At 31.8% G+C, this 15,614-nt stretch overlaps 1 protein-coding gene across 1 annotated transcript in view; it reads right to left on the bottom strand.

The window, feature by feature from the left end:
• The window catches only part of LOC129231256 (ras-related protein Rab-21-like), a 35,522-nt gene extending 21,052 nt beyond the window's left edge, over positions 1-14,470 (bottom strand). The window contains exons 1-4 of the mRNA XM_054865534.1: positions 14,319-14,470; positions 5,273-5,366; positions 2,836-2,905; positions 868-961 (exon numbers count right to left, since the gene is read on the bottom strand). Coding sequence (XP_054721509.1) covers positions 868-961; positions 2,836-2,905; positions 5,273-5,366; positions 14,319-14,352 — 292 coding nt within the window. The 5' untranslated portion in view covers positions 14,353-14,470. The remainder of the gene's footprint in view (positions 1-867; positions 962-2,835; positions 2,906-5,272; positions 5,367-14,318) is intronic.
• Between the last annotated feature and the right edge of the window lie 1,144 nt (positions 14,471-15,614).

Raw genomic sequence — 15,614 nt, 5'->3', positions numbered from 1 at the left:
AATGCAACCTATGTTTTCAACTGATTTTCAGCTCTTCAAAATGCGTGAATAAATATATTAAAGGTTCAAAAACTCATTGCTTCGTTGCTTACTGCGCATACATTGTATTTTCTAGACAATATTTTAATAAATATTCGTAACAGTGTGACTGTCTCATGATGAACATTTAACAAAATTTTCAACAATACCTAAAATTTTGAAGGACTATTTATCGAGCTCTTTAATGACGTGGTAGCAATAATAGATTAATAGAAGTAATTTTCAGCTTGAAAATATTCTTTACGCTGATTCTTTATTTCTACGTGGAGTCATTAAATGTTTCAATAATTCTTTAACTCAAGGAAAATATTTTCAATGTTATTTTTTACGATACAATTTATGACATTTATACTACATACTTAACGACCCATCAATGTTACTATTTAGAGCAAAAGAAAGATAGCACATCTACAGAAAAAAAAATGCTAAAATGTTTTTTAGAATTCGCATATCCAAACCCAGATATAACCTCAACATTCCAGCTGTTCGGGAGTCGACTATATTTATGTCATTAGTTGCACTCTTACGGTACTTTTTTTTTGTCAATATTTTGACCACCACAAAAAAAAAAAAAAAAAAACATTTTTATCTGTCCAGCTTTTGCTTAGATCAGTGGTGCAACAGTGTATAACAACTGTTGAAATAAAAATATAATTTTAGAAAGCGTAAAAAGACACGCTTGTCAAGCAATATGAACTAAAAAGTAAAAAATTATGTAATTTAATGTGAAGCATGTTCAGTAGCAAGGGGATGCCTCACAACTTTGTTTTACTATTTTTTGAATGAGCCTGAAGAACATTATATCATCAAAAATATTCATTTACTTACTATTAATCCATGGACTAAGTTCACAAAAAGAAGACTCAGATGACAAATCAAATATACAGAGGGCTGCTTTAGCTTCTTTGTAAAATATAGGTCCCTAGAAAAATTGAAAAATAAATATTTGAAGCACCGTCAAGTGCGTCAACTACATCATGATTGCGTAATGATATTTGTTAGTAAATATTAGGCAACAGCAAAATTTTTTAAACCTGACCGAATGTACAATAGGGACATCTCAAAACAGTATTCTAGTTCGCTCCCCTGAGCAGATATTCCACTGAAAAACAACACTTACGTCTACAGCCTTGACCTTATTGAGAATTCAATCTCAATTTTTTTACAGCTACTGATAAGCACATCCACTTCATAGATAGAAGTATCCGGACATTTTAAACTATATCCTTTTTTCAAATTTCTATACCTGAAGAATTGTACGAAACTTGAATTTCAGTAACTTTTACCATATAAAAGGTATGTTTAAGCTTACACTTTTCAGTAAAAGTTTAGTGCATTTAAAGGACGAGTAAAAATTGGAAACTATTTTTTTTATCCACTTCATAGATAGAAGTATCCGGACATATTGCTAAATACCCAAGCTTTGCTTTCAGTTCACGAGTCGAACCGCACCATGCTGCGGACACTCGCTGGTGAGATAAATTCACTTGATCGACCAGTTTGCTGGCACTCTCAGTTTCAATGAGATGACATCTGCCTTCAGCTCGGTTATTCACTATTCCTGACTGAGGAATTTAAAAAAGAACGAAACTGCCTCTCTCTCTCTCTATGATTCACATAACTTTTACATTTTTTCACCGAACGTTTTTTGACTTGAGCGAGTTTGAAGTGCGCACGACAGAAATAGTCGCAGATAATGGTTGCAGCACACTAAAAAAAAAGAAATCATAGATATAAACTATAATATTTTGGAATTTATGCTAACAGTTTTGTTGGCTGTGCAAAACCGTAAAAGTAATGAAGTAAATTCATAACCACATTATTTTTTGTCACACAGGATCAGGTTTTCTCCGCAAACCGTTCTGACTACGGATTAATTTTTTCTGTATTTTTCTTTTACAGTGCAGCAGCCGGAACTCCTTTTTTTTTTCTTTTAAATGCACCCAAACCTGTTTTTTTTTTTTTGTGCGTTATTTATTTATTTATTTATTTTTTGTGCGGTTTATGAAAATTTCACACAAGTTGGGACTTAATTGACTAGCCTATCTTTAAAACGAATGCTTAATAGTGTAATTTTTAGCGATATTTAATGCGATTTTTTAATGTGGTTAATTTCTACCGCTCAAAATCAGGTATGAGTGCAAAGAGATTATATATTTTGAGATTTTCAGATTAAAAAGTTAAACAAAGATTTGGTTGGAAAATAATACCCGAGTCTTAACAATTCTAAAAAACAGGTAGATAAAGAGATGGAGAATTGATAACTTTAAATTTAAAGCAAGGTGATGAAAACAAATTAGTAGAAAGAGTTTTTTTTTTTAGCTAGTTGGGTGTTTGCATGCATCTGTTTTCGTAAAATATTTTGCAAGATCATTGGAAAGTATGAAAAATGTTCAATGTAGGAAATCATTTAAAACTTTTTTTTATCATGATAGCTGCTTGTAACGCTTAATCATAAAAGTAATTTAATTTACTCTAACATGAGTGTTCATATATTTTTCTTATTCAGATATAATGCATGCAAAGCGATAAAAGTAATGATAGTAATAAAAATAAACTCACATTTAGCTATTTATATACGCTTATAAAATTAAAAAACAGTTATTTAAAATTAGATTTAGTGGGAATTTTGGCGAAATAGTTTAAGATTGTTTTTAAATTTCTTAATTGTATTTTATTGTTTAAAGATTGAAGTTGCGTCTAAAATAATTCACACTTTAAGTAAATATTAACTTTAATATGAGTCGGATGAAAAAAAGTTAATTAAAAAACATGTTTATTAGAGAGAAACCAAACCATGCAAAGAAGTCTGTCTTCGCCTGATATATCCACTAATTCCAAATCCACAGCTTTTTCACCAACTATGCTGCAAAGGAAATAATTTGTTAAAACAAAATGCGAACTATCATTGTAAAATAATATATAATGATAAAAAAATTATAAGTTAATTTAAGCATCAGTGTGCAAAGAAAAGTTAATGTTTAATAGCAAAAAGTTTACATTCTATTTTTTCTTTCAATTTTAATTTATAGCTAGACTGTAGGGGAAACTGTACTTTTTTGCCGTTTTGTTTGTAAACACATTGCAGGTGCAGAATATGTGATCAATTGCCCATTGCGTTTTTCTCCTAACTTGTTGGACATTTTTACAGAAGCATTATGTTTTCAAAATGACCTCATGGAGCACATTGATACGCTCGATGGTGGAATACATTGATACGCTCGATGGTGGAGCACATTGATACGCTCGATGGTGAAGCACATTAATACGCTCGATGGCGGAGCACATTGATGCATAGATGACACTGAATATACATCTTCAGACTCGCTGAAGATTTTTCGTGACCTTGACGTCCCTGCTCATCCATGCTCAGACGAAATTAATGTTGATGGCTTTTTTCTGGGACAATTCCTAACAATGATGAGTTCGGTACATTACGTTGGTAAGGTTCAGATTTTGTATGACCGAGATGAGTATCAGGTGTCCAATTTGCGAAGGAAACCAGGATCATGTACCTTTGTTTTTCCTTTAGCTCCAGATGAGGCATCTGTTAATTTATCAGATGTAATACACAGGCTGTATTTTCTGTCAACTTCTCTTCTCGTAAGGTGCTATGACTAATATTGGTGAAATTATTATTGATAATATTATTATACAATGCTGTTCAACCACCACTACTCAAGAGGTATTTTTCTGATTATTTGTTTCTTGTCATTTGCTCACTCTCTTTGAGTATTTTCTTGTAATGTTGTGTTCACAATTTGTAGTCAGTGTTTGATATCATACAGAAAAATGTATACCTACCTATTATAACAAGTTGATTTTATGTGAAGTTTATTAACTCTCTCAACCATAGAAGTGTGATAAATGTTATTTTCTAGTAGCTGTAACAAAAAGTTTCTATTAAACAGGTTTACGAAGATTATTATACACTTGTTTGTGTTGTTTTTATCACTGTATCAATGTACCGCACCTTGTATCAAACTGCCCCAGGGTCAATATCAATGTGACACGTACATGAGGCGCATTGATACAAATGACTTTTTTCAAAAAACCCTCAAAATGGCCTAATTAACTCTTTGCTAAATTGGTTCAAATTTCTTCCAAGATACTACGAATCATACCAAAAAGGTTAGCAACCAAAACGTCCGAAAATATATGTCTGATAAAATGTATATCATTTTGTGTTCACAATTTGTAGTCAGTGTTTGATATCACACAGAAAAATGTATACCTACCTATTATAACAAGTTGATTTTATGTGAAGTTTATTAACTCTCTCAACCATAGAAGTGTGATAAATGTTATTTTCTAGTAGCTGTAACAAAACGTTTCTATTAAACAGGTTTACGAAGATTATTATACACTTGTTTGTGTTGTTTTTATCACTGTATCAATGTACCGCACCTTGTATCAAACTGCCCCAGGGTCAATATCAATGTGACACGTACATGAGGCGCATTGATACAAATGACTTTTTTCAAAAAACCCTCAAAATGGCCTAATTAACTCTTTGCTAAATTGGTTCAAATTTCTTCCAAGATACTACGAATCATACCAAAAAGGTTAGCAACCAAAACGTCCGAAAATATATGTCTGATTAAATGTTACTGGCATTTGAAAAAAGGTGTTAGAATGTGAGCTACTCTTCCCTATTTCCAAAATTCTACCCCATTTTCCTTTTATTTTATTCTTTGTTTATAAAATGAGATTCGATTCTGAGTAATACCTTGGTGAATGACAATCATATAGGAAACACTCCTCAACATAAGACTACAGTTTTTGGTGAAAAATTATTTTACACCCTGAAGACAATCATTTTTTAAAGCGCCCCGAGTTTTTAAATGTTGTAAGTAGTTTTTAAATTATTTTCATCAATTGTTTCTTTCACTCAGTTGGAGTAACTCTGTTGGAGTGTCATTCATGTTACAATAAAAATTTTCGATCGCTCAATCACTGCAGTAAGAGTTTTAATTGATTCAATTTCATAGATTTTTGGCCATCAAAAATGTTTTAATACTATAAACATTTTCAGTTTTAGGTACAGAAATGTCGACTTCGTATTTCAGAGAAAATCTTCAATAAATTTGAATTTTCGTCTAAAATGTGAAATCTAAACATCACATAACCGTAATATAACATAAACGTAACAAACATTTGGTCAAGATCATATCTTTAAAAATATAATCACCTAAGTACCTAATTAAACTAATTTATTGAAAATTAAGCTTACACATTGCAGTTTGTAAACAAATTTCCATTTCGACATCTGCCAGAAGAAAATCTCGTACTATCCAGTCTTGAAGCAATTGTCGTTTTTCCTGAGCCTAGAACAAAATATTACTTGTTTAAACAACTAAAATTTGAATTTGAAAAGAAGAAAAAAATCTTTGTATTTATGAGCTCTCATCTTTTTTGGTCTGAAAAAAAGGTTAATGAGGCAGTGAGAATCAAAGGAATGTAAGTGGACATTTTCAAGTTTTGAGTAAAACGCGTTTAAATATATGGTCCTAGGACATTGAATTACATTTATTTTTTTTTCTTAATCATGCTGTATAAGCAGCACCTACCAGAGCTACTAGTACAGGGTGACAAGAAATAACTTAGACACACAAAATACATTATAACTTTAATGCTAATGAAAATATTACGACCAAACTTCAAAATAAATAAGAATACATTTTCTGTCTAATATATTTAAATATCTTCAAAGTGGCTAGCTTTAGCCTTAATACAGAGCTTCAAACGTTTCACAAAATTTTCGGCTGTGGACCGCAACTCACTTCCTAATATTTTATCCCATTCCTTGCATTAGGATTTCTTTAGAGATGCCGAAGTTTTGTGAGGTGTAACACACAACTTTGTCTCCAAGATCAAACAGAATTATCCATTGGGTTCAAATCTAGGGAATACGGTGGCCATTCTTGAGCTCGAATCAAGTCTGAAAAATGTGTCTTGCACCAATCTTAAATGCCTTTAGCAACGTGTGTAGGGGCGGAATCCTGTTCGAACATCCATACTTTGTTTCGAAAGAACTTTTGCAACAAAGGTAAGACAGCATCTTCAAAATTGAGTTGAGGGTATGTTTCTTGATTTTTCTTGCTCCTTTGATCAACAAAAACAAGTGGTGTTTTCCCTCTAGCAAAAATCCCACCCCAAACCATTACAGATTGGGGTCGTTGACGCCGTTCAACTATGTAAGAAGGTCGTGGAGACAAGGGTGTGTGTGCTAAATGTCATAAAATTTTGGCATCCCCAAAGAAATCCTTATGCAAGGAATGGGATACAATATCAGTAAGTGAGTTGCGGGCCATAGCTAAAAATTTTGTGACACGTTTAAAGCTCTGTATTAAGGCTAAAGGAAGCCACTTTGAAAATTTGTAAATTTATTAGACGATATAATGTATATTCATATTTATTTTGAAGTTTGATCGTAATATTTTTATTACCATTAAAGTTATAATGTATTTCGTGTGTCCAAGTTAGTTCTTGTCACCCTGTACTATCTCTTGTCCAGAGACAAAGGACAGGTTCAACTACCATTTGTACTGGTTATCTCTAAATTTTTAATTTTGTCACTTACTTCCCTTTGCTTCTCACTGCCTCAAATATAACTTCAAAATACGTGTTTACAATTTTTTGCTAATTTACTGTTTCAACGATGTGGACTTTATTTCTAACTTTTTAACAGAAAGGTGTTGACCTCATAGCTGTGTGTTCTGTTAATCTTTTCTTAAGCAAACCAGAAAGTCGTGGCGCTTTATTGATGCTAATAGAAGCTCATTCAATACATAGCATTCAATAGATTCATAGCAAAAAAACTTATCAATATACTACGCATACCGAAATATCGAGTATCAAAAGACTATTGACGATGATAGCAGTTCTTTCAATACATAGCATTAGGTATATTCATTGCAAATAACGAAATCGGTAAAGTACACCAGAAGTATCGAGTATCAAAAGGTCAAGTTTTTCTTCAGAAAACATTAGTTTGGGTTAAAAAACATTAAATATGCTATTAGGTAAGCAGCGTAATTAATAAAGCCAGTGAATAACGTTCTTTAAAGGGAAAAAGCATAATAAAGCTTATGAGATTTTTGTTCTCTCCCAAGTTCTCCCAACCATTTCTCTCATTTTGTTGTGAAAAGGCTGAACAATATATTTTTACGGAATTAAGTTGTGGTATAGTCGAATCTCAAAACTCCAAACGTTCTTTAAAAAGCAAAAAAGCATAATAAAGCTTAGGAGATTTTTGTTCTCTCCCAAGTTCTCCCAATAATTTCTTTCATTTGGTTGTGAAAAGGCGGAACAATATATATTTACGGAGTTAAGTTGTGGTATAGTCGAGTCTCAAAAACTCGGCCTATTGTTGTCCGAAGAATGGCAGAGTTTGAAAATGCCGGATTATAGGGAATGCATTTGGTTTTTCGCGCCGGGTTTTATCGACCTGCCAGTGTGGCCCAGTTTTCAGAAATTGGCCGGGTTATTAAGTGCCAAGTTTTCGAGATTTTAATAAAGGAGTAATAACTTTTTGGCGAGTTTTGCGCCAAAAAGACTGACATGATATTTGTGCTGGCTGAATCAAAGTTTCAGTAGTCAACGTACTTTAAGTTAAAGACATCCTTTCGGTGTTTCTTTGTTTTTACTTAGTTTTTGCAGTAACATTGTTTTAATTATTATCAAGCTAATCTTTTTTCACATCTAAACCTATATCGAAGGAAGTCATATAAAAGCTTTATAGGGAAAAACACCCGCAAAGTGCAGATATTTTTGGAATGGCAAATAAATTTTAAATAACTTTAAAAATATCGTGGTTTGTTGAAAGTGAATCAGCCACTTTCATTTTTTACTTTCTTTTACAAAAAAGGAAGTATTGTATTCGCGAAAAAAATTTCACTCAAAAATCGGCCTTAATTTCTATTTTGCTCATCCCCGATTTTTTTTTTTTTTTTTTTAAATTTGGTTTCAAATTCGGCACTGTTGGTGATATTTAGAGAGTAAACTATTGAATCACATTAAAAATGCCAATAATGGGGAAATGACATTAAATTAGAGTAAAAGGAAGTCATGTGATGTCTTTTTGCACCTTGTGTGCAAACTTCTGTGCTTTCATTTTGCAGTACTGTGCTTTCTTTTTGCAATCTGTGTGTCTTCGGTATATTTATTTATAAATTATTATTATTATTTATTTATTATTATTATTATTTTTTTTTGCTCTTTCTAACTTGTGCACCCACCCCCCTTTTTTACTTCCTTTTACAAAAAGGAAGTATTGTATTCGCGAAAAAAATTTCACTCAAAAATCGGCCTTAATTTCCATTTTTCTCACCCCCGAATGAATGTTGGGTTTTCTTTTTCGACTCGACCACACGTGGACATATGCCTAGGAACGTACAGACACCCGAAATATCCATTTTGACGATCCCCGAGTTAATTACAACGAGTGTTCTAGTGACGTCTGTATGTACGTATGTATGTGCGCATGTGTGTATGTGCGAATGTATCTCGCATAACTCAAAAACGGTATGTCCTAGAAAGTTTAAATTTGGTAAGTATACTCTTAGTGGACTCTAGTTTGGCACCTTCCATTTTGGTTGCATTCGGATGTTCCTAAGAGGGTCTTTTGCCCCTTTTTTTTGGGGGGGGGGAGGAAATCATTGTTAATTTCGATGTAAACTCAAGTGGTGTTATACTTTGGTGGACACTTGGCGATATATCGCCAGTATTTTGTTTGTCAAGTTTTTTCGCCAACTTAATGACAAATTTGGCGATTTTTTTTTTTTTTTTAATCTGGTATCAATTTGGCCACTGTTGGTGATATTTAGAGAGTAAACTATTGAATCACATTAAAATTGCCAATAATGGGCAATTTTAATGATAAATTTGGAAAATGACATTAAATTGGAGTAAAAGGAAGTCATGTGATGCTCAGCTCGTTTCCTCCAGGACTTGCACTTGTGTATTGTGTGTGTGTTTTCAAATCTACATTTTTAGATACACATTATAATGTTAAAAAAAAGCAAATTTGCGAAAATTTGTGCTTTTTTAACCGACTTCAAAAAGGAGGCGGTTATCAGTTCATACCGTATGTATGTTTTTTTTTTTTTTTGTTTGTCCACTCATAGCGTCCCACCTAGTAAACCGATTTTGATGATTCTTTTTTTAATGGATAGAGGATGGCTCAACTTAGGTCCCATTACTTTGTTTGACCATATTTGTTCTTTAGAAAAAAAGTTATGGGCAAAAAACAGTACATTTCCGTATTAAATGATTAAAATGATATTGTAGCGAAGTTCGCACTTTTCATCCGTGGATAACGGTGGCTCAGTGGTAGAATTCTCGTCTCCCACACGAGCGACCCGGGTTCAAATTCCGACTAGGACAAAGTGAATTTTACTAAAATTTCGTTTCTACTGTTTCCCGTATTTTCTCGAATGTTCTATTAATTTCTGTATCTTTTCAAGTCTGGAAAGTTCCAGCACTTTTTCAAGTTGTATATAAGGAGATGTAACGTTTATTCGTGGTTCTGAATAAAGATCTCGAGTTGAGACTAACGAGTATTCGCTCTATTTGGCTTTCACATTGTCTTCGCTATCTTCATCTACGCGATAATATGAAACTCATTGTTATAAAAGTTTGGTGCCATATAACTGTAACATTAATAGTAATTGTAATGATAATTTTGAATAAAGGCTTTTCTAAAGCAATACAGTGATATAGAGCCGCACTTCTTACTAGGTAACTTCTTACTTTTACTGAAATATCTACATTTACACTAAAAAGAATAAAATAAAAACATTTTGAAAAAAAAATAGAACCGACTTCAAAATTGCTCTAAAAAGTGAAAAATAATTTTATTCTTTAAACACCATCGATAATACATTTAAACATAATTTTTGAAATTGGCGCAAAAACAAAAAGTAAAATCCATATTAACCATGCTTTGTTCATATTTTTATCAAAAAATCATCCAAACTTAGGAACGGAACATTTATATCGTTACTCAAATATGCTGTCATCAATGCGTAATGCATGTGATAGTGAAGAAACTAGACGTGGTTAAATTTATACTTGTAGTTGAGTTATGGCTGTGAATGATTTTGTCGATCATTTTTGCGCCAACTTCAAAAATTATGTTTAAAAGTATTATCGATGGTGTTTAAAGAATAAAATTATTTTTCACTTTTTAGAGCAATTTTGAAGTCGGTTCTATTTTTTTTTCAAAATTTTTTTATTTTTAACGTTGTTTTTCTTACTTTTCTTTTCAGCACAAAGGTATTTATTTATCTCATACATTATAATGATGAGCTGACATCAGTCTGGTAATAAGTATACATAATAATGAAAACTTTGTGAATTCTTAAAAGGGTTATTAGTTTAAAATTGGTGGATTTTTGTCTTATAACCTATTGCCACTGGAGACGCAATTGATCAGGTACTCGGAACTGTTAAAACAGAGTACATAACTTTTATAACCCCAACTTATATAAAAATAATGTGTATGAACTTTATTTTTTAAAAGTTGGTAGTCTATGTGTCTCGAAAATTCTCTTGTTTCCAATGACATGAAAATTAATCAGAAAAGAGAGAAGAAATGCCTATTTTACGTACGCTAGATCCAATGAAAGATTACATTAAAAGTTTTTTAAACTCAGTGTAATATTTAATGATTAGCAATACATTTTCCATTCAATATAATAAAGGGCCAGTGTATCCTAATGAAAATTGAGCATATTAGAGTGGTATAGTGCCAACATAGGAAACAAGAATCAAATATATTATGAAAGTTAAAAATTATATGTTCTACGAATATATCTAAAACGGTCCCGTCCGTAGCAATAAAAACAAATACGGCGCCTCAGAATAAAAGAAATTAAATGAAAAATAAAACTGCAGCTGATATTTTTCTTCTTGTCTTTGAATACTGTACGTTGTCAAACATCTTTTTTTTTCTTAATTTCTTTAATAAATAAATGATTAAACAGTATAAAATTCTGAGTTTAACTGTTTTAAATATATTTTGTTGATGTGTAATTAGCCAGAAACAACTAAATGGCTGCAAATCATATATGCATTGATGTTTTTTTTTTTTTTCAGACCTATAATCAGTTCCTCGAGCCACTTGGGGTGAATCCCAGACAAAGTTGAAACATTTCGACTAATATATATTTTAACCTGATTTTATCGTTTTATATTTACATTTTGTTTCAGTAGCTGAAGCCTGTATACTTGTTAAAAAATAAAGAAAGAAGAATAAATTCCTATTGACAAGAATATTCATTACTGCTATCTGAAAGCAATTAAACTATTAAAAGATAAATATTCTGAAAATTAAAATCATACTACTCGAAAAAGAAGACTAATAGCACAAAATATTTTTTTTTTCACTTCTTATTCCACAAAACTGCAACGTAGAAAACTTTCTTCAAGCTGAATGGTTTATAGATTGATGAACTTGATTAGAGTTGTGTATTTATTCCAGCTGCATTTCCTTGTACTTGTGTTTTTGCTATTGCAACATTCGCGATAATTCTTTCGCCCAAAATAGCATGAAACCAATAACGCATGCCATTATAATCTTTACGCTAGAAAATTTAATCTACTGTTTTAATTTTCTGTCTAACTCGGAATAGATCTGAAAGTTAAAAAAAAAATGGACCCCGATATGAAAACCTCTCTTTAATAAGTGCTTAAACCTAATTTTTGCAGTTCTGTGGTTCAATTCCAGCTGCATTTTATTGTATTTGTTCTGCTGATTTAAATGCAATCAACTTTTTGTATACAAGCGTCCTGTCCTAGAAAACTTATCTATGCAGTAAAAAAATATGCATGTGATATAAAAATGTATTGTTCGTAATCAAATTTCACTCTTTATTTCACTCTTCATATTATATATTTATTCAATAATAGTAATATTTATAGTTTAAATAAATTATTATTTAAATTATAATATAATAATATTTTAAATAATAATTTATTTAAATTATTTTAATATTTATTTCGCATTTTCTATATTTATCACTCTTATGAAAATTTCATTTGAGAAATTTTAAAAAATATTTTAACTCAGGTCGATTGACATTAACCGTAAACGACAATAACTTATCACGTTCGACTGACAATAACGTGTCCGTCGAAAGAAAAAGGTAGCACCACCTAATGGTATGATCAAATTAAACTCATCTGAGCCTATATGGTAACGGCGACAAGCAAAACTGCTGACTTTCTCTCTAATGTAATAAACGCTAAATTTGCGGCCAAAAATGCCTTCGATAAAAAAAAAAGCGTTCAGATTGAAGCACAAGCAATTTGAAGCAGAAACATATACTGAATACTGAACGCTGTCATCATTATACAGAGTTCATTATGAAAGTAATGCTAATGATTTTATTGTGACTTGACGATAGATGGCAGCGTAGTTAAACGGGGAAAATGTGGTGAAAGATCTGCCTTTTGAACGCAGCTGGTCGTCAGTTTGCTCCGAGCAGTGTGAGCGGAAAGACGTGCCTTCGTGTGTAGTGTGTTTTCGACTTTTGTAACATGGTGCGATGGAGCAATCGCTTGAGCAACGATCACACGGCCTTCATCGTTACCAACTTCCTGACCCGGAGCAACAGTCCGGTGGTCCCCCAACTCCATGAGCCACTCCCGACTTGGTTAAACGAGATTTTTTTTTTCTCCCAACTCAAGAGAGTGATGAAAGTAAAACATTGGGATACCGTGAAAAACATCCAAAACCGTGTTGAAACGTTCTTGAGAGACATTTCCGTCGAGGCACACACGTCTCCGTTCTTTGAGACGTGGCAAACACGTCTCCGCAGGTGCATTGATGAAGGTCAGTATTTTGAAGAATTTTAAACATTTGTACACGTACGATCAATAAAACTATTTTTCCCTTTAAATGCACCTTACTATCCTTAATCATGAACATTGTACGTATATTCGTTATTGAACATGAGTTCGTTGAAATTGAAACAATTATAATCAATTATTTGAATTGGAACTTTTTATGCGAAGGCTTTGAAATTCCGATACACAACCTTTTTGTGTGACGGAAGTGATGTAGAAGTTTTCTGTGTGATGAAATGTCACACATGTGCTCTTCTCATTTTTTTTCTCCCCTGTTGCCCGTTGTTGCGTGTACTGCGTTCAGGCGGCGTTGTGATCATTAAATAGGTCTGCTTGTTATCAACACACCATCCGTCGAAACGAGTGTGTATAGTCATCGCATTTCAAGTATTGTTTTATGTTTCCGTTGTTAATAATCTGTTTTCTTCATTAAAACATACAATTTTGTTGTGAATATGGCTAAGTCAGGCACAGAAAAAAGTAGAGTATGGCTTGAGAGAAAAGGTGTAGGTAAAGTGACCGTTCAAAATGTAAAAAACTACACGTCATGAATCACGGACTAACAATTGATAAAATTTTCTCAAAGGTTCCTAGAAAAATTTAGAATCGAGAGTTTTCATTACTTATTTTAGTAAACATAAACCGATAATTTCTCTTCTTAAGAGCGAAGAAGATGATGCACAGTGACGCATATGTGTGTAATTTTACGTGAAGAAGTGAATGATAAACACAATATACGTTATTTAAAAGTGATTGATGAAAATGTTTCCTAGAAGTGCAAAAGTTTCACTTCGATCGTGTGTCCCATACGACGCCCCCCCCCCCTCCTTTTTTTTTCTTTTTAAATAATTTTATTTTGTTATTGAAAGCAATGGCGTATATGTGTCTATTGTAGACATATTGGAATAAAATGTCAAACGAGATTGAGTTAATAGCTAATTAAAAAGTTAACTAATTACTAATTCATCTAATTTAGACTTAACTAAAATAAAAATACATTTGAGAAAGTAGACTGATACATTCTGGTGAATTATAACTTTGATACAGATTGTTTTGTCAGCTCGCTGACATCATATAGGATGTACAATATCAAAGTCACAGCTACACAGCTGATTTTGTCAAGTGTAAAATACATACGACTTTATTCGTCATATGTATTTTATTTATTTTATTATTTATTTATTTTATTATTTATTTATTTTATTATTTATTTATTTTATTATTTATTTATTTTATTTATTTATTTATTTTATTTATTTATTTATTTATTTTATTTATTTTATTTTATATTTTATTATATTTTTCTTTTATTTCTTTTACTATCTTTTATTTATTTCATCTTTTATTTAATTCATCTTTTTTTTTTTATAACAACTTTATCAAGTGCATTTTATCACCGAATTAAACTCAAAATATAAAAGCCTTACCTTGAGGTCCAACGAGACACACTTTAGCCCACATTCTAATATGTTAAAAGTAAAAAAGTCGGCTAGAAAAACTCAAAACAAGTGCATTTGCACCGCCGACTAAGATAGACAGGTAACCTACGACTCTGCATCGGAGAAAGCATTTAAGAGAATGACACACAACATAAGTAAAAACAAAACTAAGAAAGGAATAAAATACATGCGAAGACTTCCGTAAGAAGGTGTCATTCTAACAGCTGTTTAATACAACCTAATTGAATCGTGACTCCGCTTCAGACATTTTGAGTATGGAAAACGAGCCGTTTTTTATTCTGTTTTTATTTTCCTTTTATGCCAGTATAAATCTTGAATTTTATCTAATTCTAACATAGAGGGTGTTTATAAAGTTTTGAAGAAATAAGAGAAATTATTCCTTATATGTGTGTGTGTGAAATAAAAGAGCTTTAAACTCTTAACTAAATGTACAAAAAGTTGAACATTTTCTACCATTTCTTCAATTAGATATCTGCTATCGAGAAAGGCATAAAGAATGAAAGTTGGAAATATATTCAAAAAAATGGTTTAGGGTAATAATAAATAAGCAAGTATAAAATCGATATTTTTTAACACCAAATAGGAGACTGCAAATACAGTAACACTGCAACCAGCATGTTTCCGGATTTCCGAATTTGCTGAACTTCGGATCGCTACCGAAAATTTCAATATGGCAGCAGTAAAAACTCAACCGATTGTCTTAATGAACGTTTTAGAAAGTTTAAGTAACTTTCATTTCAAAAATAATCATCGTATGTTTGTATGAAGTGCAGCAGGGTTTCTCCAACATTATTCCCGCGGGCCTGCTAAGCGTTTCATGTGTGCCCGGCTCATGTGATTAGGATTTAAAAAAAACAAAAAAAAAACTATGTTTTGTAAAATAAAATGTCATGGAATAGTTTTTTTTTTATTTGTAATGGTTCACCAACAACACATCCAAAGTTAAAGATTGCGTAAAATGCAAATAAAAGCACACAGTTCAGAGTTTATTTCTATAAGAACAGAAGGTATATGAATTTTGGAGGTATATAAATTTTGTATATCCAGGGTGACAGTCCAAAAATCCATTATATGAAATGAAAATTTCTGTAAAAGAATTAGAGAAATATATTAGAAGATAAAAATGTTTTCTGATTTCATGTAATTGTGAAAACGTAATTTTCACCAGCAAGTGTCCCGTAAAATCCAAGTACATAATCACGACTTACTCTATCGCGAGAAAGAGTCTGCAATTTTTTCAAATTTCTTCTTTTTTGCATTTTG

Source organism: Uloborus diversus, chromosome 10, assembly GCF_026930045.1.
Source record: "Uloborus diversus isolate 005 chromosome 10, Udiv.v.3.1, whole genome shotgun sequence".
NCBI lineage: Eukaryota > Metazoa > Arthropoda > Arachnida > Araneae > Uloboridae > Uloborus > Uloborus diversus.
This window is presented reverse-complemented; position numbering and strand designations above follow the sequence as displayed.